The sequence below is a fragment of the Grammomys surdaster genome, unplaced genomic scaffold (assembly GCF_004785775.1).
Source record: "Grammomys surdaster isolate TR1022 unplaced genomic scaffold, NIH_TR_1.0 126546, whole genome shotgun sequence".
In the NCBI taxonomy this organism is placed as follows: Eukaryota; Metazoa; Chordata; class Mammalia; order Rodentia; family Muridae; genus Grammomys; species Grammomys surdaster.
Window position 1 is genome coordinate 15,386,319 of NW_021621338.1, and position 27,455 is coordinate 15,413,773.

At 42.6% G+C, this 27,455-nt stretch overlaps 1 protein-coding gene across 1 annotated transcript in view; it reads left to right on the top strand.

The window, feature by feature from the left end:
- LOC114614925 (cadherin-related family member 3-like) overlaps window positions 1–26,508 on the top strand; it is a 158,601-nt gene extending 132,093 nt beyond the window's left edge. Inside the window, 1 exon segment of the mRNA XM_028760532.1 lies at window positions 26,344–26,508. Coding sequence (XP_028616365.1) covers window positions 26,344–26,508 — 165 coding nt within the window.
- Window positions 26,509–27,455: the final 947 nt, after the last annotated feature.

Genomic DNA, 27,455 nt, shown 5'->3' on the forward strand with positions numbered 1-27,455 from the left:
CCTTCCTTCCTTCCTTCCTTTCTTTCTTTCTTTCTTTCTTTCTTTCTCTCTCTCTTTTGGCATTTTGACTAAGACCAAGTATAGTTGTCTCAGAGTGACTATTAGATAGTAGTCAGCTCCCTGTTGCTGTAACTTATAGAAGAAAATATACTGAAATAACTTATAGAGAGAAAAGGTTTATTTTGCTCACAGTTCATAGGCCATCATCTATGAATGGCCCGTTTTTCTCGCTCTTATGGGCAAAGTGGCACATCATAGTAGGGGTATGTAGTCAAGGAGAGCTGCTCAGTTCATCAACCGGAATGGGAGTGGCTCTCCCACAATCCCTTTAATGACATACTCCAGTAACCTAAGACCCTTTTCTATGAGGTCCCATGTTCTACAGAGCTACAGTATTGCCATGTAGAGCCAACTTGAGGACCAACACATGGAATTGGGGGGGGGATATTTAACATCTGAACTATGGCAATGATGAAGATGGTGTACTGCCCAAAACTCCCTGACAGAAAGGTCAGAAGGTAGTGAAGCCTGGTATTCCCTGACATTCTTGTCCTGTCAAAGTGAGGTCTTCTGTAATAAAAGGCCCTACAAAGGCTTCCCGGAGCCTTGAGGACTACCTATGTAAAAGAGACAGAAGAAAATTTTACTTGAACTTCAAATTTCCAAAATAATTAAATTTTGACTGTTTTCCCCATAAAGTCCAAGCAAGTTAATAAGTATAATTATTAGAATTAAACCAAGAAGACTGGAAAAGTCAAAGAGCCCATTGTTTTTATAACATGTTTTGGAGGATGTTTGCACATTCTCTTAGAGCAGGAACCAGGCCCTTTCTTCAACCCTAAGGCCTGGGTTCAGTCCTGGGGTGGAAGTCAGTGTGATTAGCTGTGGTTTATCTTTGAGATAAGTCATTACAAGAGCTCTTACTGTTTTCTGCTTTGAACATTGGAACCTATACCACATTTCACTGTGCATTAGGGCAGTCTACTGGGATGGTAATTAGAACATTTTCCTCATGTCCCCTGCCTAGAGTTGAGATAAAGGGAATGAACTTCAAGCCAAGAATAGGAGATGTAGGGAGAAGGTATTCACTTCTCTGGAGAATGTACCAGTGTCAAAAAGCAAAGTCTTCAGCATTTGTTTTTATCCCCAAAACTTTGTTACCTGGCACCTAATGGCCCTAGCTTGCTTCTCACCTTCTGACCTTAGTTTCAAATCCCCACATCCTGGGAAACTCCTAGGTCCTCAGCAGTCTGGGATAGAAAATAGTCATGCTTTGAGGATATGTTTAACCAATGAATGAATGGCATGCTTTAACCTTCACATGAGGTCTCTCTTAGGCCAAAGATGGAGCACAGATTGTCCAGCTCCTGTATATGTGGGGACCACAGTCTATGGCCTGTGCATTAAGTAAAGAATATTCAGAAATGTGAAAGTTTTTATAAAAGTTGATTTTTAGAACCTATAAATAGAGTGCCATTGGAACATAGATACACTCATTGTGTGCATTTTCTGACCCTGCTTTTCCATCATGGGCACTCAGCTAGAGGGTTAGGGGTGACAGGACCGTGGCATGTAGCAGCAAAATCCCAAGTGGATTCAGGATATTGGCTCTCTGCCTTTCATCTGAGCCCAGAGGTTCTCAGAGTGACCAGAGGTTATACTGCCACATATGCAACCATGGCCCTGGGAATGGGAAGTCAGGGGACTGTTTGCTGTCTTCTGGGTATATAGAGGGTGGTTCTTATGCTAAGCTCCTGCTCTCCCATTGGTTGATGATCGATTAATAAAGATGCCAGGAGCCTACAATACCCAGAGGATGCCTGACTTCTAAGTGCTCTGACATGCCCAGGACCACAGGTGAGGCCAAAACATCTGCCCCAACACCCAGAGTAACTGGGACCCCCAGGATCCAGGGACCCAGGAAATGCCTCCCAGTTAGTGGCATAGGTTCCTTCCAGTTTGAACCTGCACCTGGAGCAGACCTGGTGTGCTGGCTCTGTACCCACTCCTATAACAAACACCCAGGAATCACAAATGGCTGAGAAGCACCTAAAGAAATGTTTAACATCTTTAATCATCAGGGAAATGCAAATCAAAACAATCCTGAGATTCCACCTCAAACCAGTCAAAATGGCTAGGATCAAAAACTCATCTGACAGCAAATGCTGGCGAGAATGTGGAGAAAGAGGAACACTCTTCCATTTTTGGTGAGATTCCAAGCTGGTACAACCATTTTGGAAATCAGTCTGGCAGTTCCTCAGAAAATTGGACATAGTACTACCTGAGGACCCAGTTATACCACTCCTGGGCATATACCTAAAAGATGCTCCAACATACAAGGATACATGTTCCACTATGTTCATAGCACCTTTATATATAATAGCCAGAAACTGGAAAGAACCCAAATGTCCTTCAATAGAAGAATGGATATAGAAAATGTGGTACATTTATACGAGTACTACTCAGCTATTAAAAACAATGAATTCATGAAACTTTTAGGCAAATGGATGGAATTAGAAAATATCATCCTGAGTGAGGTAACCCAGTCACAAAAGAGCACACATGGTATGTACTCATTGATAAGTGGATATTAGCCTAAAACCTCAGAATACTCAAGATACAATTCACAGACCACGTGATGCTCAAAAAGAATAAGACCTTCAGTCCTTCTTAGAAGGGGGAACAAAATACTCATGGGAGGAAACATGGAGACAAAGTATGGATCCGAGATTGAAGGAAAGGCCATTCAGAGACTGCCCCACCAGGGGATCTATCCCATTTACAGACACCAAACTCAGACACTATTGCAGATGCCAAGAAGTGCTTGCTGACAGGAGGCTGATATAGCTGTTTCCTGAGAGGCTGTACCAGAGGCTGACAACTACAGAGGCGGATGCTCATAGCCAACAATTGGACTGAGCACAGGGTCCCCAATAGAGGAGTTAGAGAAAGGACTGAAGGAGCTGAGAAATTTTGCAACCCCAGAACAACAATATCAACCAACCAGACCCCCCAGAGCTTCCTGGGTCTAAGCCACCAACCAAAGAGTACACATGGATGGACCCATGGCTCCAGTCATATATGTAGCACAGGATGGCCTTGTTGGGCATCAGTGGGAGGAGTGGCCCTTGATCCTGTAAAGCCTTGATACCCCAGTGTGGGGAAATGCTATCACGGGGAGGTGAGAGTGGGTGGGTGGTTAGGGGGGCACCCTCATAGAAGCATGGGGAGGGTGGATGGCATAGGGGGTTTCCAGAGGGAAAACCAGAAAAAGAGAAAACATTTGAAATATACATAAATAAAATATCCAAAGGGGAAAATAAAAGACGCCAGGAGCTTATTTCTGGGCCTAAGAAAAGATGTAGTACTTTCAGGTCCCCAGACACAGGCTAAGAAATGCAGGGAAGGAAGAGAGAATTTTGCTCTGCTTCAGAAGAAGAAAAGGTCACATGCCATGTGAGATTTTGGGCAGAGTGTCCATAGGCCACTTCTCCAGGTGGGAAGTTATAAACATAACTAATCCGAGGGCAGATTTAGGGTATTGAGCTGGGACTAAAGGTAGCTGAGCAACTGACGTTGAGAACAGAACAAGAGGTGCTGAACTAAAAGTATTGGGAAGGACACACCGGCTATAGGAGATAAGAAGTGCCCAATAATTGAGCCAATAAGGCAGAATGAAAATATTTGTGTGTGTGTGTGTGTGTGTGTGTGTGTGTGTGTGTCTGTCTGTCTTTAATCCATGGATCCGAGGGAACTTAGGTGGGGCTGGTAGGTTGGTCCCCTCCGAGCTTAAAGTGGGGTAGCAAAAACTATATACTACATGAGTACTTTGAAATTTTCCTGGATTGCAAAGGAACTCAGAGGGGCATGAGAAAAATGGTGGTCCAGGTATTCCCAGCCTGGGGATAAATTTGGATCTGTAAACACACAGAGCTTAATGGGAACAAATAAATGATAATTCCTTATGCATCTGCTCACTGATGATTCTATAGTCACAGGAAGCCCATACATACTGCAGGAAGTGCTGGACCAGCCCTAAGAATTGCTAGCCAAGTGGTTCACTCCATGCCAAGGTAGGAACAGTTACAGTCTGAAGGCTGGTCTCTCCTTCACCTCCAGAAAACTATGGCAAACTTGGAAGCTAACTAAATGCTTAATGTGGATAACAAGCAATGCTTAATGTGGATAACTTGCTTTCTCTCTTTTAACTCTTTAGAACCTGTGATAGTCTGACTGATTTGGATAATATAGGCTTGTGTAAATATTTGTTACTAAGCCTTAACTTTAACAGCCAAATGGACACATGCTCTTCAATTAAAGGGATTCAGATACTGTGTTAGTCTGTGTCCAATTTTAATGAAGCCCCTAAAATCAGGATCTCATTAAAATGCTAAGAGCAACTGTGTGTATTTTCACGAAAATGCTGTGAAGGACACTACTGGGTGGACGGGTAAAGTGAAGTTCCAAGGTGTCAAGAAATGGACTCAAGTGATGTAGCTAGTGTTTTGTCTTTCTCAGCCTTCTTGTGTCCACGCAAGTGCCTGGAAAGTTTTTTCAATATGATGAGTCAGAATTGTGGACAATGAAAGAATTGACCAAAGTAGGATCAGAGTAGAGAAAGGCAGAATATACTGGAAAGGAATAGTAAGCAAGGTTGGTATCAGAAGCATGAACTTCCTCAAGACAGTAAACTATGGTAGGTTCAGCAGCTACACTCTTTTCAGTGTCAGTGTCTGTCATGCAACAAGGCCGCTCTGATTGGTCAGTCAGTAGACTGGGACTGGGCTTATAGGGTATCAGCACTGTGGTATAAACTTGTGGATAATTTTGATTGTTCAAACTCAATCATAAGTGCTGCTAAAGTGCCCCTCATACTTCAGGTGGCCTTGAGACCCCCGATCGTTGGATGCTTCTTAATGCTTCTTGAAATCGAAGTCTTCATTCTTATGCTAGTGTTAAGGAGATTTTCAGACTGTCTTTCACTGTGGAAGGTCCTTGATAGAAACCTGTGTTTTGGGTCTCTGGATCCTGGTCTTCTCTCTACATCCACACTGACAGAGCACCTAGCTCAACTTGAGGAAGTTGGTTTGAGGTGTCTTCTATCATAGCTTTTTTAAGTAGTGAAGGGGTACAGCATCAGCCCTGCTTTCTTGTATTATTCTGGAGGTAGGTATTGGGGTTTTAACAGTCTTTTAAAAATTATCCTGGCTGGCCACGGCTGTAGCAGCACAATTGGAGTCATCAGTGCCATGGGAGGAAACATCACTTGACAATCCAAGAAGGAAGGTGGAGATACATGGAGCACCTGGCAGTATCATCTCAGCCAAGAGCACCCCAGCATGGGCATGGCAGCAGCCATGTGTTAGAATTCTTGCATATCACCCTCCTGTTTCTCCTTTTGCTTCTTGGTCTTCTGGTCCTTCTTGGTTATTGAATATTGAAGGCCATATTTAAGTTACTTTACTACGTTCACTTTCTTTTACACAAGGGGCTTAGGGTTCTTTGTCTAACTTTGAAGTCTTTTTCTGAGGAGGTCTAGCTAGTAATAGTGAGCCTCCAGGATGGTGAAAGTCTTTTGAATTCTCTGGGTCCAGTTTCTATATTTATGCATATCTTTGATTAACCTGGAGTATAACAGGGCAGGAAATTCAGTGGGGCTCAGGGTACTTATTCTCAGTCTGGTGTTATTAACAGATTTTGTGTCTTTTTATACTTTCTATTAATATTCATTAATACTTTTAATATCAATACATATTTGAGTATGTAATTATGGCTTGCCCTACACAAATCTCTATTTTATTGTGTTCGCCTATGGATTGTTTAGGAGTAGCATATTACCCAAGAGAGGCCTTATTAGCCATCATTTAATGAGTGAGCAAATGCAGCTTTCTGCTCTTGAATACGGAAAGTAATTAAAATATTATGGTCAATGGTGATGATGGTGAGGACTTGCAGTGCTTTATGAAGGGGAATGGTTTGGTTAAAAGAGCTATGTGTCATCTGCCTATGTACAATCAGAGATGGAGGAGGAATCTTGCAGTTTGATAGGGTCTAGTTCTCTACTGGCTACCTCACAGAGGGAATATAGGCCTTCCTAGGCATCCAGATGTATTTGCTCTTTGTAGATGTTCACTGAGTGGTGTATGATGGGAGTTAGTGGTGGTTAGGCTACAAGGGAGGTGGATCCTTTGTCTGAAAGATTTTTCAAAAGTCTAGGCTCTCTATCTTTGAGAGCCTAGGGAGGCATTCAGATTCCACCAGAGAATAATAATTCCTGAAACCTGTCAAGTATCTCTGATTCCCAATGGACTCCTCTGAGGGTCCTAAGAACAGAGAAAAAGTTGCTATAAGGGGCTATGTCTCTCAGCTTCAAGCGTGGAGATGGAGATGAATATGCTATGCACCAGAAGCCAGAGAGCAAGCTGTCACCCTAACTAGATGTCACCCTAACCGGGTATCATTGGTTCTGAGCCTCTACGTGACTCACGTTAGTAGAACTGGAAGAAGGGAGTTGAAGTTCCCTGGTTCCACTAAGTGTCACCAAATGTGGTGACTTGGAGTCATGGCAAACAGAAGAATTAACCCAGGCATTTCAGAGTAGATACAAGATACTTCAAGGAAGCCTCAGCAGGGCAGCAACAAGAACTGCCAGGCCTGAGATGGTAGGTAGACTGCCACGAATTTTATTTGGACTGTACATTCTTTTGGGTTTGGTTCTCATCATTCAAAAAAGGGCAACTCTGATGGTGTAGTGTTTGACTCTGGGCTGGGGCTGAGTATATGGTGCAGCAATTCTGAGGTACAAGGCTGTGGTTAAATTTGATTGATTGTGTTCAACATTGCAATTGCTACAGTCCACCTCAGAACAAAGCTAACTTAACACTTCTGGACAGCCTGGAAACAGATCATAACTTGTCCTTTAAAGTTTCTGTTTTCCCTGTGTTATTAGGGACCGTTCCTGGCCCAGGTTTGCATTGTGGAAAGTCTTGATAGGGACCTGTTTTGGTTTTGGTCCTGAGGGACCAATCTCTGTCTCCCTATAGCTTCAGTCCTTGTCTTTCTTTCCTTGTGTTACATCTCAAACATTGACAGTTACATGAGGGTGGCAAACTCTTGCTTATAGGGAATGTAGTGGGCGTTTCTCCTAGTTCCTCTCCTAGTTAGACACAGCTGGAGTTTTCATCCATCATCTCTGAAGGAGCACAGATAAATCCTACATCATTAATTTGATTGGAGCCTCAGGAAGTTTAGCAAGAGAAATGCATCACTTTGAGTAATTAACTTTCTAACTCGACATTTCCTCATGTATAAGAAAGTACTTGGCTCTCAGGTCCCTGGCTGGCCCTTTAATTTATACACATAAAAGTCTGTGTCATGAAGACTCCATTTGGCAACATTCCCAGCAACGTACGGAGGTGTGAGTTGAGAATTAATTTCTAGCCCTGTTCCTAGGCCTATTATTGAACAGACTTCAAAATCCAATTAGAAATTATAATGCAATCTAGCATATCCCCAGTTCTCACAAGATCCCAGGGTCTTGATGAGATGATTTACCTGGAAGGTATTTACATTTATTGCTTTCTGTATTCTAAGGCTAAACATTTCTAATTTGTTATTTAGGGATTCTTACACTGAATTCTTACTCTGTTGCTCCCTGGATTCCCATTGAATGGGAATGAGAAGCTGGTTTTGTACGGAGGAGTGAGAAGACTTCTCCAAGCCCCTGAAGCAATGTGCAAGCTGCTTACTGCTCGGTGTTGACATTAGTGGAGCAGTTAAGACTCAGACTTTTGAAAATTTAAGTATTCTCCCCTCTGCCTATGAAAAGCAAGCAACAAAAATAAATGTGAGTAATTTGAAACATTTTAATTTGAACATTTAAATACAAAATTAAATTTTTATAATTCCACCAAGCAGTTACCACAACCTATACTATGTTTGGCATATTTATTAAATGCAATGCATGTGTATGTTTGTGCGCATGCATGTGCATACACACTGAAGTGTTATCCCTAGTTGTAGACTGTTCTATTTAAAACTTTCAGCCAACTTAGGAGATGAGGATTACTATTGGCCACATTTTTCTAGATGAGTTAGAATTCTAGACTCATCTAAGCAGTCTGACTAAAGATTTATCTCAGACTCGTTCATATCCTTGGGGTTATGTTTCCATGTAGGAAACATAACCGAGTTTAAGTATTAATATGATGTCATGTTGATGACTGTACATTTTACACTTAGATATGGTGTATTCTTTCTTTTGTACTTAAAAACTTCACACATGCTTATTTCTGTTTCTAAATTATTTTAAACACAACTTTAAAATTGTGGCTGACCAATTGGTTGTAATTTTAGAAACTAGAGTATTTATCACTCAAAAACTTAAAACTTCAAGATGGAGCAAAAGTTTTTTAAAAATTATAATGAAGAATTCAAAAAATGGGGCATCAACATTTTACTGAGGATGAGAGGGACACTTAAAATCTTTGCTGAGGAACATGGCAGTTAGTTAATAGTTGCTGGGAGAAGGATATAATTTTCTTCAATGGTGTAACAACCAAAAAGTAATCCGTATTTCAGTAAATAAATGCCCATCCATACTTATGCAGGCAAACCCAATAAAACTCAGTGAGTCACACAAAAGAAGGGAAGAAAGTAGGAGGTGCACTCCTTGGGGACAAGCAAGAGTTTCAGTAAAAGGAAGAAGAGAGGATGCAGGATGATGAGATAAAAATGGCTAATATTTACTATGAACTTATGGATAGTTTTTAAAAAGAAGATACATGGGAGCTACTCCACTGGAGTACAGTCCTGTCCTCTTGGTCCAGTACAGTCAGACATGACCATCAGTCACCATAAAACAAAAATTACTTTGGCCCTGTAGTCATAGCAATGAAATAAGCAGCACAAGGTTGTTAGGTCTATGATACCGAGAAGGGGTACCCTCAATTCCCTACACAGGTGCGTGAGTCCCTCCCTTTGTGCTCTCTGGTTTAGACTTTGGGAGTTCTGGTTGAAACTTTTGATACTCCTTCTAGAGGAGTATCAAAATGCATTCATTCATACTTTGCATTCATACTTTGGTCTTCCTTCTTCTATGTGAGTTTTATGTGGTCTATACGTTGTTTCTTAGAAATTGTGAGCTTTTGGTCTAATATCCACTTATCAGTGAGTGCATACCAAGTATGTTCTTTTGAGATTGGGTCATCTCACTCAAGATGATATTTTCCAACTCCATCCATTTGCCTAGGAATTTTGTGAACTGATTGTTCTTAATAGCTGAGTAGTACTCCATTGTATAAATGTACCACATTTTCTGCATCCATTCTTCTGTCGAAGGGCATCTGGGTTCTTTCCAACTTCTGGCTATTATAAATAAGGCTGCTATGAACATGGTGGAGCATGTGTCCCTGTTGTATGGTGAAACTTCTTTTGGGTATATGCCCAGGAGTGGTATAGCTGGGTCCCCTACCTTTTTCCACCTGCACAAGGTTCCCTGAAGCTTGGCAACTGCAAGATTCTGCTTGGCAACTGCAGATAGACTCAAAGCAGTGTACCATATCATCTGAAGAATAGCAAGGAGACCATAACTCAAGCAGTGTACCATATCTTCTGAAGAATAGCAGGATGCAGTCCTCCTCGCCCCCACGAATAACTAGGGCCTGCCGGTCGGGTCAAGTGGCACCCAGACGTGGTGCTCGAGGCACGGACCCCTCTGGACGGACCCTCATTGAGAGGATGTGCGCAGGACATCAAGATTGAGCGAGACAGAGATCGTCGCCCGCGACCTGTCATCCACAGAACCAGGTTGATGCTGCCATCAAGAAGACGGTTGAAGTTCATTACCATCAGCTGAAAATTGAAGAGGATCCAGAAGTGACTCCACAGGAGACTGACACAGCTGCCAGCTCCCCTGCCTCCCCCTACGGTCGACCCCTAGACTTCCACTCCCTCCAGAAGGGTTCCTGGTATGCCTGGCTTTGCCCCCGTTTCTCTCGCTAGAGAGCTTGGCCTCTTGATCACCACAACAAAAATTGGCTTTTTCCTAAACCAAGGCCGCCCTTGATATGGCCGCTAACATTGGGGAGCCTTCCTTTATGACAATATTACACCCCAAACTGACAAATGGTTGGTAAATTGAACATTTACAAGGGACTAGGATGGCTGTGAGTTAGCCCAATGACGGGATTATTGTAGGTCCACTTCCCAGGGGCCCACCCAATGCAGCCGAAAAGGAGTGCGTGGTGCTGGGAGTGGGTGCAGCCTACATGGCCTAAGACAGGGCCCTCACCCTCCTTTCACCCACATCGGAGTCCCTTGACGTTGCCCATTGTCGACAGCCTAAAACCTTCGACCATCGATGTGACTCGTCTCACATCAGTGTTTTGGGGTTGTGAACTTGTCTAAGACCCCCCATAATTAGACATCCAAATTCAAAATTCACATAGTTGGGATTGATCATAAGATGCCTTCTCTAACTAAACAGAGAAGGGGGAGATGCCAGAAGCCAGGACCCTCGCCCTTATCCTCACCCCCTACCTTTCCCCACCTGCACAATGTCCTCTGAAGCTTGGCAACTGCAAGATCCTGCTTAGCAACTGCAGATAGACTCAAAGCAGTGTACCACATCATCTTAAGAATAGCAGGGAGACCATAACTCAAGCAGTGTACCATATCTTCTGAAGAACAGCAGGTAGATCATAATTCAAGGCAGTGTACCGTATAGACCATGACATGTTTCAAGGCACAGGCCAAGAAGATTTTGTACTTTTCCACCACCTGGCCCCTCTTACCCCCTCCCCTTGTAAAACATGCTATAAAAAAGCATTTCATGTTCATAAATAAATAAATAAATAAATAAATTATTTAAAAAAAGAATTAAATGGAAGGATTGCCATAGGCATATATAATAAATGCCAAGAAAATGTTAGCTATTGTTAGATAGAAGGAAATAAAAAAATAATTTCAATACATACAACACCAAACTCTGACTATAAGCAACCCATGTGTTTGTACATTCAAACCTCCACCCTCAGTCTTGTCTCAGAGAAGTTTATTCTAATTGGCATCTAATGAGGAATTGCTTTCATTCTTACACATGGCTCAGGTGAATTAAACTACTTTTAAATTAAGTTCAGAAATGAAAATGTCTGCTTTCCTGTCAGATTTTTTTCTCTTTGTTATTCAATCACTAACAAGAGGTTTGGAGAATGAGTCTGCTTATTTGAAGAGGCAGAAATCTGATTTCCATAACTGGTTTCAGTCTCAAAGGAAAAGAGACGGGGAGTAACTGCTAAACAGAAATAGTGGACAAATCCTACTCAAGAGTCCAGGCAGCTTAAGCCACCCACCCAGATGAAGCCAGAGTTGTTGGAGAGTCAGCAGGGAATTTGCCAGATGTACTCAATTGCAAATTTGCATGCAGACTTTTCAGAGGTCTGAGGGAAAACACCAGACCATACAGCCTTTAGTCAGAAGGACTGAGAAGCTAAAGGAGACCCTCACCAGGGCTCTAACTGGAGACTTCACTGACAGATAATTCCAGCACAACTACTAGCTGCTTAAAGCCTTTCTTCCATCCCAGCTATAAACCTATAATCTCACAAGAATCTACATTTACAGGAAGAAGACACCTACCTATTGTACACCCCTAGTGGTTCCTGGAAAGAATCATCAACACTATGATTCTATCCAAGGCATCTCCAGAGAGATCCCTCACTTTCCTATAAAAAATAGAAGATGAAGAAAGAGGACATTTATTAGCAACCTTTAAAACCTTTTTGGATTTGTTCTTTTTGATTAAAGAAATGTACATGGGTGTTTTGTCTGCATGTTACCATAGGTGTACATGCAGCGTCCATGGAGTTCTGAGAAGGACATTGGATCTCCTGGTACTAGAGTAACAGTAACAGACAGTCATTAGCTACCTCATGGGTGCTAGGAATCTAATACAGACCCTCTGGCAGAGCAGTCAGACCTCTTAACTGCTGAGCCATTTGTATAGCCCCAACAATCTTTTTTTATAAGTAATATTTTTATCTGTTCTCTGAAATTTTTCATATATGTATACAATGATCTTTGTTGGGAGCCGCGGCAGGTGCTGGCAAAGTCTGCCATCGCTAGGTGGCGCTGTCAGCCATAGTTCTTCCTAGTAAACAAATAAACTGCGCATGTGCCATGGTAAAGCCCGCCAAAGCTAAGCCCATCCTACGGCGTTTGGCGCGCTACGAGTATACAGCCAATCAGAGGTGATTACGCCGCTCTAGGGTATATAAGGGCTTTTCCCAGGGCTGGGGGTCGTCTTCTGCCACCATTTTGGTTTAGGGAAATAAACGTGTTTCTACGGAAGGATTCTGGTGTGTGTGTGTGTGTGCGTGTGTGTATGTTTTTGCCGGCGAGACCACTACACGCGCGCCCCGCACATTTGGTGCCGAAAAACCCGGGAGAATTTACCATCGCCGCCGGCACGTTTTCAGAAGACCCTCCGCCGCTTGCCATCCACTCGTGGAGTGAATCCAGAACCGTAGAACGAGAGGATGTTCTCTGAGAGACAGGTCTCGATTTGATTTAGTTCACTTCCCTCCCCAGTTGGCAGGAACCTTAGAGGCTTTCGCTATGGTGTTAGCAGCCTTAGTTTTCTTCCCTTTGGTCCTCGTGGCCGCTCGGGGAGTGGAAAATGGATTACAGGTCAGCATGTCAGAAACAGAGACAGAGAAATGGAAGCGCTTAAATATTCAGAAAGGAAAAGGGAAAAAAAACGTATTTAAGAAATCAGGCCTCCCCGAGAACCAATTCACGGGGATGAGAGATGAGAGAAAGAACGCTCTTGGGAGAGACGGGAGAACAAGAAGCCTCAGAAAGAAACCTCTGTATCTGGTAAAGGAGCCGGGCTTTTTACGGCGTGATAGCTCTGAGTCGGAGGGACTAACTTCCGAGTCAGAGGACTCAGATGTAGAGACGGATGGGGAGGATAGATGCCAGCCGAATAGCCGGCCGCCGCGGCGAGATCGAGTGCTGGAGTTAGTGACGGTTAATTAGAGGCTGTGTTTACAAGAAGAGTGGTTTGGGAGAGACAGTCTAGGCGAATGAGGAATTGGCCCAGTGCCGATTTTGCCTAGGAGGTGACAGCGAAACATAGGCCAAGAGAATTCTAAATTGCCTGCAGCCTAAAAACTGCTTCGGGCGGGAAGAGCAGGGTTAAAAAGAATTAGAAAACAGGGTATTGAAGTGTTAAATTAGCTGCCCGCTACATCTCCTATGAACGAGACAAAAAGTTACATTTTATTTATTTATTTATTTTTAATTTCTTTTTTTTTTTGAACATGAAATGCTTTTTTATAGCGTGTTTTACAAGGGGAGGGGGTATGAGGGTCCAGGTGGTGGAAAAGTACAAAATCTTCTTGGCCTGTGCCTTGAAACATGTCATGGTCTATATGGTACACTGCCTTGAATTATGATCTACCTGCAGTTCTTCAGAAGATATGGTACACTGCTTGAGTTATGGTCTCCCTGCTATTCTTAAGAAGACATGGTACTCTGCTTTGAGTCTATCTGCAGTTGCTAAGCAGGATCTTGCAGCTGCCAAGCTTCAGAGGACATTGTGCAGGTGGGGAAAGGTAGGGGGTAAGGGTAAGGGCGAGGGTCCTGGCTTCTGGCATCTCCCCCTTCTCTGTTTAGTTAGAGAAGGCTTCTTATGTTCAATCCCAACTATGTGAGTTTTGAATTTGGATGTCTAATTATGGGGGGTCTTAGACAAGTTCATAACCCCAAAACACTGATGTGAGACAAGTCACATCGATGGTCGAAGGCTTTAGGCTGTCGACGATGGGCAACGTCAAGGGACTCCGATGTGGGTGAAAGGAGGGTGAGAGCCTTGTCTTAGGCCACGTAGGCTGCACCCACTCCCAGCACCACGCACTCCTTTTCGGCTGCATTGGGTGGGCCCCTGGGAAGTGGACCTACAATAATCCCGTCATTGGGCTAACTCACAGCCATCCTAGTCTCTTGTAAATGTTCAAGTTACCAACCATTTGTCAGTTTGGGGTGTAATATTGTCATAAAGGAAGGCTCCCCAATGTTAGCGGCCATATCAAGGGTGGCCTTGGTTTAGGAAAAAGCCAATTTTTGTTGTGGTGATCAAGAGGCCAAGCTCTCTAGCGAGAGAAATGAGGGCAAGCCAGGCATACCAGGAACCCTTCTGGAGGGCGTGGAAGTCTAGGGGTCGACCGTAGGGGGAGGCAGGGGAGCTGACAGCTGTGTCAGTCTCCTGCGGAGTCACTTCTGGATCCTCTGCAATTTTCAGCTGATGGTAATGAACTTCAACTGCCTTCTTGATGGCAGCATCAACCTGGTTCCGTGGACGACAGGTCACGGGCGATGATCTCTGTCTTGCTCAATCTTGATGTCGTGCGCACATCCTCTCAATGAGGGTCTGTCCGGATGGGTCCGTGCCTCGAGCCCCACGTCTGGGTGCCACTTGGCCCGACCGGCGGGTCCTGGTTATTCGTGGGGGCGAGGAGGACTGGAACCTGCTATTCTTCAGAAGATATGGTACACTGCTTGAGTTATGGTCTCCCTGCTATTCTTCAGATGATATGGTACACTGCTTTGAGTCTATCTGCAGTTGCCAAGCAGGATCTTGCAGTTGCCCAGCTTCAGGGGACCTTGTGCAGGTGGGAAAAGGTAGGGGGTGAGGGTAAGGGCGAGGCTCCTGGCTTCTGGTCCATCTGGGTTAGAACTTCTAATAGCAGGCATCACGGGTGATTCAATTTTACCTGGAAAGAAAAAAGAAGGGGATTCTCAGGGAGATTTCTCTTCCCTGGATGTAAATTGTTAATCATCGTATTTATGATTGGGCCTGACTTTGTGAGGGTATCTGTTTTTTCCATTAATATTTGTGGTAGCCGGTTAGCTGTGCCTTCTGTGGTATTGGGCAGGCATATCAGTCCTCGGCTCCATAAGGGAACTGGGACTGGGGCATTCCCTTTATGGGTATGAGGGTCCTTTCCCATATCTGTGGCAAAGTTTTGTTGGTCTTGGTGGTGCCCGAGGTCACCAACATGGTCAGCAAGAGATTTGCCATGAGCTTTCAGCTTTAGAGAGAGAAAAGTGAACAAGGCATGATGGAGAGTATTTCAGGGGGACTCCTTCTGAGGGGGTACCGTTCCCCCTCTTTTGTTTTTAAAGCCAATTTTTCAGAGTTCTTGTAAAATCAGGGCAGAAGCGCCAACAGTTGCTCCTTCCACACTCAGAGAGTCATGAAGGCCTTATTTAAGGATATATAAATCTATATTAATAATCTTTTGTCAAAGGACTTTTATAGCTCCACTGACAATTAATCAGACTATATGATATATCGATTAGAAATAGCTTTTTCTACTTTTTGTGAGATTACCTCTCTTTTGTCAATTAACTGTTGAGGAAGTTAGGGTTTACCTCTCTCTTGAGAATATTGAACAGAGATTTAAATTCTTTTGTGGAGAGCTTAAAATAGTATCTTAGCCAATTTGCATCTCCTAGAAACTTTTGAAATTAATTTAAAATAAATAGACTCCCTTTTTTTTTAAATCCTTTATCTGTGTGGGGTTTTTATTGGGTATTATACGTATTTACCTTTCAATGTTGTCTCCTTTCTCATTCTCCCCCCAAATCCCTTATCCCGTACCCCTTCCTCCTAATTTTTGTGATGGTGTGCTCCAAACATCCTCCCAGTCCCAACTCCCTGCTCTCGAATTCCAACACAGTAGGGGATCCAAACTTTTGGGGACCTTGGCCCTCCACTTTCACTGGAGTCTAACAAGGTCACCCTCAATTCCCTATACAGGTGCGTGAGTCCCTCCCTTTGTGCTCTCTGGTTGGTGGTTTAGACTTTGGGAGTTCTGGTTGAAACTTTTGATGCTCCTTCTAAAAAGGACCAACGCATTCATACTTTGGTCTTCCTTCTTCTATGTGAGTTTTATGTGGTCTATATGAAGATTCTTAGAAATTGTGAGCTTTTGGGCTAATATCCACTTATCAGTGAGTGCATACCATGTATGTTCCTTTGAGATTGGGTCATCTCACTCAAGATGATATTTTCCAGCTCCATCCATTTGCCTAGGAATTTTGTGAACTGATTGTTTTTAATAGCTGAGTAGTACTCCATTGTAGAAATGTACCACATTTTCTGCATCCATTCTTCTGTTGAAGGGCATCTGGGTTCTTTCCAAAAGTTACATTTTAAATATGAGAGAGAGAGAAAGAGTTTTTAAAAAATACAGGTGCCCTCTCTCTGAGCTGTGTCAGCAAAAAGAATGAAAAGGCTATTTCAGAGTTCATCTAGAAGCAGAGAATTCGGGAGATGTCCTGAAATTCTCTGTAGTTTTTAGAGTCCTTCCTTGTCGCTTGTCCTTGGCGCGCCAATGTCCACGTGTTTGTGTTTGCCTTTTGTTTCGTTGTCTAAATGTTCTGTGTTTGTTACGTGTTCAAAAAGAAAGATCATGAAAACTGCTTGATCCAACCTTTGGGAGCTAAAAAAGGTCTTTTCAGGAATTGAGGTTGACATAAGCTGCTTTTAAAAGAGACCAACAGCATTTTGGGTTTTATAAGGAAGCTAAGAGTCGCTTTGTCCTAGAAAAACCTCTGTGACAAGGTGCTTTTCTCTTGAAATTACAGCTAGAAAGACAAGAAATTTTGTTTGATCTAAAAAAAATAAGATATAGAGCCATTTCATTGTTGTTTCGGATGGGTTTTAAAAGTATAAAAATGTTCTACATGTCTTGGTTATAGACTATTGGCTTAAATTATTGGGTGTAATTAAAAATTTACAACTTTGATAACGAAAGGTGGCGTGGAACTAGCTCAGTGTTGGAGTCGTTCAGAAACCAGGTATATAGAAAGTAAGATTTTAGACCAATGTCTCTTCAATGAGATTAAAAGCTGCTTCATACATTCATGTGTAGAGAATTAGCAGCAAAACTTTATAGCATAGGGGTGGTCTGCTTGGTGTTGATTTTAGAGAAAATAGATTGTTTAAATTGGTTTTGTTTTTGCTTCTCAAAATTAATGTTTACACGCTAATGTTACAAAAGATATTTAAAAATTTAGTTAAACTGCCAGTATTCCATTGGCTGCAGTTGGCAGTTGTAATCTTGAGTTTAAAAATTTTTTGATTCGCCCATGTTATGGAAAGGGGGACAGCAGGTAGAGTTAAATAAAAATATTTATAACAAGTTGTGATACAATGCTGGCCTGCTAGAGATTTAGAACATTTACATTTAAATTAAGACACGCAGACTGAGATCTTAACATGCTTGTAAGACAAGGTCAGTGTGATGTTAATCAGGTTAAACTGCCCACACAGCCCTCAAATCATACAAACAAAGACAGACTTAGATACTTGTCTTTGCAATGAAATTGCACCCTCATACAATCAGGTTCTGGCCATAACTGCACAGAGCCATAGAGATGGGGAGTGTTTTAAATGTAGAAATTTAGATAGTTTTTAAAGTGACTGTCCCAGGAACAGAGACTTAAACAACAGCCAGGTGACCAAGGTTACCTGACACACCTGTCCTTGGTGCAAGAAGGATAATCCTTGGGCCAGGCCTCAGGATATAGGCCAAGATTAGAACATTTACATTTAAATTAAGACTATAACAGAGTAGTTGAGACAAGAGCTTAGATTTCAGACATTCCTATTGTCCTGTCCCGCCTCAAAAAGGGTGTTCTCTAAAAATTGTTTATTGCCTTGCTTGTTCCTTAGGGAGGTGTCAGCCTCAGACTCAAAAGAAATTCAAAACAGCTTTTGGGCCAGGCCAAAATTGTTGGGTGTGATAGAGACAAAATGGCCTTGGTTCCTCTGATGTGTATTAGGTCTTATCAGTAACTAAAAACCTAATCTTAAATTAATAATTAAAAGAAAAAGGGTTTTAAAAGATTGATAGATACTGGGGCTATTTGGCAATTATTAGAGGACAAGATTGCCTTCAGCTTGGCTTTATTTGATACTTCACTCAGCTAAAAGGAGTTGGTTATTCAATTAATCAAAAAACACTAGAGCCGGGCAGTGGTGATGCACGCCTTTAATCCTAGCACTTGGGAGGCAGAGGCAAACAGATTTCTGAGTTCAAGGCCAGCCTGGTCTACGGAGTGAGTTCCAAGACAGCCAGGGCTACACAGAGAAAGTTCAAATTTAAGATTTATAAGACTAATGGGGCACTACAGCCTGACTTGCCTACTCCAGCTGCCATTCAAGTAAATGCATATAAAAAATTATTATAGATTTAAAAGATTGTTCTATACAGTTCCTTTACCTTCTGGTAAAGGTGAGAGGTTTACATTAAGTGAAATTCCTTGTGATTTTTGAGAGCCCATGAAGCCATTCATTAAAAAAGCTTGCCTCAAAGAATGATTAATGGCCTTAAAATATTTGTTGTTGCTTTAATACAAAAGGTTAAAGCGTTTAAATCTCTCAGTATATATTATTCGTTGTATATTTTATTGGCTGATCTCTCTAAAGGAGTTTTCCACAAGCCCTTGCTCTAGTACAACGAGCTTTATGATTTTAGAGTACTTGTTGCTCCAGAAAAGTGATTCTCAAAAGTTGTTAACAGATATTAATTGGCTAAAACCTCATTTTCAGCTTGACAGGCCAAAAGAAATGGTCTAATAAAAGGACATCTTGACCGGACAATGAAAAGGTCCAGATTCTATTTTAATAAAAGCCAGGGGAGCGGTCTGTGTGTTTCCACAGGAAGAAGACAATCCATTTTGGTTACCAGAACGGCTGACACGGCGACTCGCGATACTGGAAGGTGACATCCAGACAGACCCTCCAGGCTCTGATGATAGCCCTTGTACTGATCCAAGGGATACAGGTTCCTAGTATTTTTGTTTATTTTATCAAATTCCACCTTTAAGAATTGTACCAATAAAACCTGCTGGATGTCCCAGTGTTGAAATTCTAAAAGATTCACTCACGCTATGGTTGCCAGAGTCACAATGGGTTCCCATCCCCGTGGAGACTCCTTCCACTCTGTCATTATTTAGACAAAAAAGAGATTTTGGTATAACTGCAGCCATAGTGACGACGATATTAATTAGTGCCGTTACCGCCACTGCCACTGAGATTGCTATGTCAACTTCTGTTCAGGTGGGCACTACCCCCAATTGTCAGCCACAGTGGTAGAGACTGTTAACCTTCAAACCTCCGCCAGTACCCAACTAAAAGGCGGGCTAATGATCCTTAATCAACGCCTTGATTTAGTGAGAGAGAGATTAGATATCCTCTTTCAACTAGCCCAATTGAGATGTGAGAGAAAACAGGGTACACTTTACATCACCAGTGTACAGTATAAAAACTTTACTCGTGTAACTAATCTGTCCAGAAAATTGTTTCAGTATCTTACAGGAAACTGCTCAGAAAACTTCAGTGAGACACTCAGAAAATTGAGAGCAGCTGTGGTGAACATCAACTCGACGCGTGTGGATCTGTCCCTGACTGAGGGACTGTCCTCCTAGAATTCTTCAGCTTTCTTCTTTTCTTTTCCTTTTCTTCCCTTTTTTAAGTGGGTGGGAGTAGGCCTGTTTGGTATACCCTAAGTTGTGGATTAGTATTCATCTTTGGTTGGTTGCAAACTCAGAGCTCAACAAAATCTTGACAAGGCTATTTTTACACAGGTGCTTCCAAGTACTAGGGGCTTCCCCTGCAGTGTGGTTATCACTGCCTCAATTATAAGCAGTCTCCCCCTCACGAGTGGTGGTGCTAAATGTTAGGCCATCAGCGTTGCACCCCAGAAGATTTGCCCATTACACTGGGTCAGTGAGGAGTCTTGGCCTGGTTGATTCTTGTCTGTAGCTGTGGTACCTGAATTTTGAGACAAACAGCCCTTGCACCCCTAGGAGATGACTCCATTGCACAGGGATGGGTGTTTGCTTCTCTTTCTGTTCCCCTTAGCCCTTGCACCCGGAGGACTTGTTTCCATTGCACCTGGTAGGGTAAGGGAGACGGTCTTGAACTGTTGGTTCTTGAACGCTTATTCCCCCAAGATGGAATTCGCTCGATCGACCATGGGTTTGAGTCATAACCGGTACCACACTAGACAGGCCAAGAACAGCCAGTTAGATAACTCCATCCTTTTGTCTCCAGGACAGCTGCCATTGGTCCCAATGATGGGAATTAGGCTGATGCCACATGCCAGATTTACACCATGAAGACAACTGAGGAATTGATGACAAGCCAACCCCATGACGGGATTAGCGAGTGGCAATGACCCGGGCGCGGGTATATCCCTCGCAGCCTAAGACAGGGTGGCTTGCTTTTCCTTGGTGTTAGCCCTATTGATGCTGGGCGTAGAAAAATGTCAGTCAGCCTAGACACGGGACATTGACCAGTGCCTGTTTAACAAATAAAAAAAGAAATAGCCAGTAGACAGATTCCTCAGCCGCTGCACCCTAGGGCTTCTGGTATAGGCACCCTGTAAAGCCTCAAACATTTGAGCACCACCCTCTGAGAGACTCAGACCCGCCGTGAGACCCCCAAATATGGGAGTTACGTAACCTTCCCAGGGACCCCTACCACCCTCTGTTTTTTAAAACAAAAAAGGGGCAGATGTTGGGAGCCGCGGCAGGTGCTGGCAAAGTCCGCCATCGCTAGGTGGTGCTGTCAGCCATAGTTCTTCCTAGTAAACAAATAAACTGCGCATGTGCCATGGTAAAGCCCGCCAAAGCTAAGCCCATCCTACGGCGTTTGGCGCGCTACGAGTATACAGCCAATCAGAGGTGATTACGCCGCTCTAGGGTATATAAGGGCTTTTCCCAGGGCTGGGGGTCGTCTTCTGCCACCATTTTGGTTTAGGGAAATAAACGTGTTTCTATGGAAGGATTCTGGTGTGTGTGTGTGTGTGTGCGTGTGTGTATGTTTTTGCCGGCGAGACCACTACACGCGCGCCCCTCACAGATCTTGGTCATGTGTACCTCACATTTCCACAGCCTAAGTCCCTAGAACCTCCTCCAACAAATTTCCCTCACAACCTCATGTCTTGATTGATTAATTGATTGACTGATTGACTGATAACCTAACAAGTCCAATTAGTGCTCCTCATATTGGTACAGGTGTGGGGTCATTTACTGGTGGTACATTGCAGCCTACTAGTGGCCACCCATTCAGAGAAAACTGACTCTCTTTCTCCGTTACCTGCCAATAGTTAAGATGGGGCCTCAGTAGCCTCTTCTGACTCCATGCTGGATATTTAATTCATCCAGGTAACCATAGCTGCTGTGAATTCATATGTGCAACAACCATGTCATGTCCAGAAGAGAATATCTCAGCCTTCCTTCTCATCCTCTGGTTTATGATTTCTTTCATCTCTTCTTCCAAGCTACTACTTGAGACTTGTGGTTGGAGAAGGGGCAGGTTGATGTTCCTTCTGAGACTGAACTCTCAGGGCTGCTTATTCTCAGCACTTTGCTGTAACTAATACCTACTACAATAAGAAGCTTTCTGAGCAAAGTTGAGAGTACCACACATCTGGGGATATAAACATCAATACATAGAACATAGTTTGATGACATGACCATTTAGAACAACCTAGATCTTCTCCTAGGGACTAGGGATCTCCATAGTTATTGGCTTTGACCATTTTTATGGTACCAGAAGATTTCCCACCTACAGAGCAGCCTTGGCACTGTTGCATGTTGTCTTGCAGTTCAATATCATGACATGAAGAGCCCTGTGCTGTATAAAACTATTACGTCTTTTCTCACTCAGAAACATGAATGGAACCTTCCAGAACTATGAAAACTAGTCTCTGGGAAGACAATTTCCTGGATTTTTGTTGGTGGTCATTTATTTAGTAACCCTCTGACATGTAGCTTAATAGCCTCCACATTGGTGTCAATGGCTGTGATGGTGTGTATATGCTTGGCCCAGTGAGTGGCACTATTTGGAGGTGTGGCCTTGTTTGGAGTATGTGTGGCCTTGTTGAAGTAGGTGTGTCACTGTGGGTGTGGGCTTTAAGACCCTGCTCCTAGTTGCCTGGAAGTCAATCTTCTTCTAGCAGCCTTCAGATAAAGATGTTGAACCATCAGCTCTGCTTGCATTGTGCCTGCCTGAATCCTGCCATGCTCCTGTCTTGACGATAATGGAATGACTCTCTGAACCTATAAGCCAGCCCCAATTAATTATTGTCTTTTATAAAAGTCACCTTCATCATAGTGTCTGTTCATAGCAGTAAAACCCTAACTAGGACAATGGTTAATGCTAAGGCAGTGTTCTCACTCTGCTTTGAGGAGAGTATGCCCATACTTGACTGTATCTTACTTTTCTCTAACCACTCTTCTTTCTTTGAATATTCTTGTGTAAGCCTTTACTAAGACAATTTTAATCAAAATGCTGAACTCTTCTGCATCAAAGCCATGATCTCTATTTTTGATGCAATTGAGGTCTTATAAAGTCTGGGTAATCCCTTCAATCTGCCAAGGATGACCATAGGAAGCTGTGTCCTTGTCCCTTTACCACTGACAGATGAGTAAGGCAGTCATCACTTCCAAGAAATTCTAGAACAACCATCTCAGAAAATCAAGGCATAGTATCCCAGGGCTGAAGATAGGATACATTTCCCCATACTTTGAGATGGCTAAGGACAGCATCTCTTCATATGCTTATGTTATATTTCTGTGTCTTATGTGCCATTTTCAAGTTAGATAGTTATGGTCTTATTACCTACTCTCTGGGGCTTCTTCACATATTCTAATTACAAGTTCTAGGTCAGGCTATGTTGTGAGTACTCTCTGTAGCTTATAGCGCTGCCTTCCTACTGTGGTTTTCAAAGAGCAAAACTGTTAAATTATGAGGGAGTTCAATTTATTAATTTTGAAAAATATACCTCTGAGAAACACAATTTGAAGAACAGACTCTTCAACAATCTGTGGATAATCTAATAAAGTGCTGTAATTTGAACATGTCTCATAAGAGTTCAGATGTTTGGAAGTTAATAGTATTTTGAGGTAGGGATATGAGGAAGCAATTAGAATGAAATGAAGTCATGAGTGGGGGAAGGATGGAGAAATTTGAGCTAGCATTATGACTTTCCCTCTCCTGTGATGGCCTCTGCCATGTTGCCATGTGATGAGGCCAGTGCCAAGCAGATGTTGATACCGTGTGTGGATTTGCCAGTCTTCAGAACTGGGAGCAAAGTAAATCTTCATTCTTTATAAATTATCCAGTTTGGGGTATTTATTTCTAGCGACAGAAAGTGGACAGAGGCACTGAGTATTTGAAGAAGCCAAAAGTCAAGAATGAAGCAACATATGGACAATAATATATGCTAAATATTAGAATAACAACATTAATCCATTTTTTTCCTCCTCCATTTTAACCAGAAATGGTTTCCACTTTAACCAGATAAGGAAGCTTAGGTACGAAGAGGGTGAGTGACTTGCTCATCGTGCTGGTTTGAATACGATTGCCCCCCTCCAAGGCTCATATATCTGAATACCTAGTCACCAAGGGTGACTATTTAGAAGGGTTAATTGATGTGGTCTTGTTGGAGAATGTGTGCCACTGTGGTTGGGATTTGAGGTTCCAAAAGCCCATCCTGGGAGCAGTGCGTCCTTCTGTTTGTGGATCTGACATAGAACTCTCAGCTACTTCTCTAGCACCATGTCTACCTGCCTGCCACCATGCTCTATATGACAATGAACTAAACCCCTGAAATCATAAGCAAGCCTCCCAAATAAATGTTTTCCTTTATAAGAGTTCCTGTGGTCATGGTATCTTTTCACAGCAATAGAACACAGACTAAGACACTTAGTAAAATGTTTAATGATTGATTCAGAATCAAATGTGGATGGTCTGATTCACAGATATTGCTCAATGAGATAGCTATTCTGTCTCTCTATCTTTTTGTCTCTCCCCCAACCCCCATCCCCCCACCATTATTTTCTCATACAAAATTCATCCAAGTTCTGTAGTATCAGAAGGTTTTAGAGGGAGCTGCTGACTCACATGTGACTATGTCCCGCCTCTGGGAAATGCTGCTTAGACCAGTACACTCCTGAAAGAATACATCAAGGTCATCAGAAGAAACAGTGCTTGGTTAATGAAATTTGAATTTTAAATAAATAGTTAATTTTTGGTACGGTGGTATTCAAGATATTTTGTGGGACATATTTTTACTAAAATAAGTATTTGTTGAGCATTAGTAATTCAAGTTTTACTGAGCAACCTAAATTTCTATTTGACAATAAGGGCTAGTCTAAACACTACCAGGGAACTAAGGATCAGAAGATCATTTAGAGAAGATATACCTATAAAAAGATGTAGACACACAAGCCTGTGTGTGGTGTAAAATAGGCAGTAGGAAGTTGTGGATACTTTGCCCGTTTGTTCCACCTCTCACAAGGCCTATGGAAGCCCTTTGTTTCCTAGCCACAGTAGAAAGCTGGAATTCATGTAGCAATAACAGCTACTACTGCTGGAATATTTGCTATTTGCCAGATGTCTTTAGTTTGTCTGAGTCACCTAATTCTCCTAATCCTCCCAACATTCCTCTGAGGCTGGAATTCTCATTGTACAAGTAATCTAAAGCTGAGCCAATTGAGAATCCCAATATGCTGGCAATGCCAGAGTCATGAGATATCTGCCAAGGAAAAATGCAAAGCAGGTGTGGAACCAGCTCAAGAGAGAGAAATATGTTGCAGTCAACGAAGCTGGAGGGAGTTGTAGTTAGTTTTGAAGAGCGCTTTGACGTCAGATATGGAAATGCAGAATTTGGAGTTTGTACTGCTGGTTTTCTAACTTACTTTGGCCCAATATTTCCTCACAGTGCTCCCTTTTAAACATTTTGGAATGGAAATGACAATAAGTCTCAGAAAAGACTTTGAACTTTGGACTATTAAAGATTGTTAAGACTGTGACAGACTATGGGGAGTTTTGAAGTTGGAGTACATGCATTTTTGTATTATGATATGGCTACAAGCCTATAGGGAACAGGCTTGTGGTTCTTTGAACAAGACTGGCCCCCATAGGCTCTTATATTTGAATGCTTAGTCATCAGGGAGAGGCACTATTTGAAAAGAAGTTTGAGATGTAGCCTTGTTGAAGGAAGTGTATCACTGAGCGTAGGCTTTTAGATCTCAAAAGAACAGATTAGGCCCAGTGTCTTTCTCTTCCTGCTGCCTGATGATCTGGATGTAAAGCTCCATGATCCTCACTGTGATGACAGTAGACTAAACCTCTGAAACTGTAAGCCAACCCCAATTAAATGCTTTCTTACTTAAGAGTTGTAGTTGGGTGTCTTTTCTCAACAATAGAACACAGACCAAGATAAACATCCTAATGCAAATAGACCACCTAGAGTCTATTTCAAAGAAGAACAGGCATGGGTATGGAAAAGAGAAGTAGACACTAGACAAGATAAACTGAGGTGCATTCTTGAAACAATAGAAAAGAGACAATGAGAAGCCTCCAAAATGAAGGATTGCACTTAAAACTATGTATGAGTTAAGCTATGAATTAACATTAAGCCATGAATGTATTTATTTTATTATTAATGTTTATAATAATATTATCATTTTAGAGCAAGCAAAGAGGAAGGAGGCAATGTGTACTGGAAGAGGCATGGAGATAAGGAAAGATACAGCAATATTTTCAGACTATTGGTTTTAAGGGCTTATGTGGCTTCCTTCTATTTTCCTTAGTCTACTTAGGTAGGAGAATGGACTCCAGTTTTCTCACTGAAGGTGTTAATGTGCATGGCAACTGTAGAAGTGGAACCAAAATCTTTCTACCATAAGGGTCCATTTTTCACCGAAGAATGATGCCCCAGACTCAAATAGTATGCAAAAACAAAGAGTATTTTATTCTGCAGAAGCCCAACATGCTGGGGTCTCCCATTACCAAGATGGAGATGCTCCAGTGAGGTTGCAGGACTGATTTAAAGCACAGTAGGGGAATTCCAGGGAGTGGGTAGGTGACCTCTATCTTAATTGTTGGCTCTGTCTCTAGGGACATTCCAGAACCATTGCTGAGGTATTGGGGGGGGGGGCGCTGGAAACTGCTGCTGGGGAAGTCTGAAAACTGTTACTAAGGAAGTTTGGAAACTGCTACTTATCCATTGTCCTTGCCTCAGGCCAGGTAGTGGGGCCCCTTCTGAGGCCTAGGTTTGCTTGGACTTGCCCAATTCTTGGAAACAGAGATTTAGGCCTAGTTTCCTGAATTGCCAATTTGAAGTCTGTCATGGAGTCAATCTAACCTGTCTCACCACTACTGCCAGGTGCAGAGTTCATTACCAACTCAAAAGTTTTTTTTTTTTTTTCCACTGTGTGGACTTTGAAAATGATCTCCTTGTTGTGTGTTCACAGCTGGCCTGTTTGCATGTGAGGACTGTGCTTTTTGGAGCCAATGACTGGTACAACAATGTGTGCAGTTGTGGTTGTAAAACCCTGACCCTCATTCAGTGGTACTTACTTCGAGATGCCCTCCTCCCCACCCTTCTCATCCCCAGTGAGCCATCTACAGAAGATTGATGCAAAAGCAAGGGGTTTAGTTTCCAGCACATCTGGTCGACCTTTACTCAATCCCTTGAGGCAAGTGACTAGAAGGCGACCCCAAATGGCTATTAGAAGCAGTTTTTATACTTTTTAGGGGCACAGGTTACATCAGCAAGTTACAGTTCAAACTTATTGGCTAAGCATATTAACCTTTAAATCTATTGGTTAGCAAGCATGACACACATTTGAACTCTACCTGAGACATTCCAGAGGGTACAGTTGACTACCAGTCAGTGTATTCTGAGAATTTTTTACTCAAGAATGTTCCTGTGGATGGAGAATGGCCTAGTCTTGACCCCAGGCAGGAGGGAGAAGCTGTAAGAAGGCTGTGGAACTGGAAAAGCCCTTAGGGTTCCTCATGATAAAGTGCAGTAGATTTGGCCATTTTAAAACCAGATTGACCAAATCCCAATTCATTTCCCCCAATCATGCTGCAAGTACAGGCTGAGAATTGCCATCAGTCTTCCAGGACACTTGCAAGGGCAGGAAAGATTAAGGAGAACTAGAGATCAACGGGGCAAGTGGGATGCCTTCTCCCATTTCCACTGAAACTCCAGGCTGTGGGGGAGTTCAGAGGTCAATGTGCAACTGCCATCAGAGTTGATGCCCTGGGGTAGGGTCCACATGAAAATGGACTCCTAAACAAGTCAGTGGTGAAGAACTTCACTTCTCTGAGCTCCCAGCTAGAATGGCTTTGACAACCTGTAGTCAGAGGCCAATGAAGCAATGCAGGTACTAGTTCTGGAGTGCAGATGCTAATTGCAGTCTGGCAGGAACAAAGTACTAAAGGGTTGAAAGGACAACATCAAAGCCTCTATAGACCTTTAATTATACACTGCTTTCCTTCATCACTACTAGCTTTGGGGATTTCTTATTTTAAATATGCATATATCTTTGTAACATTAACTTCTGACACTAGAGTG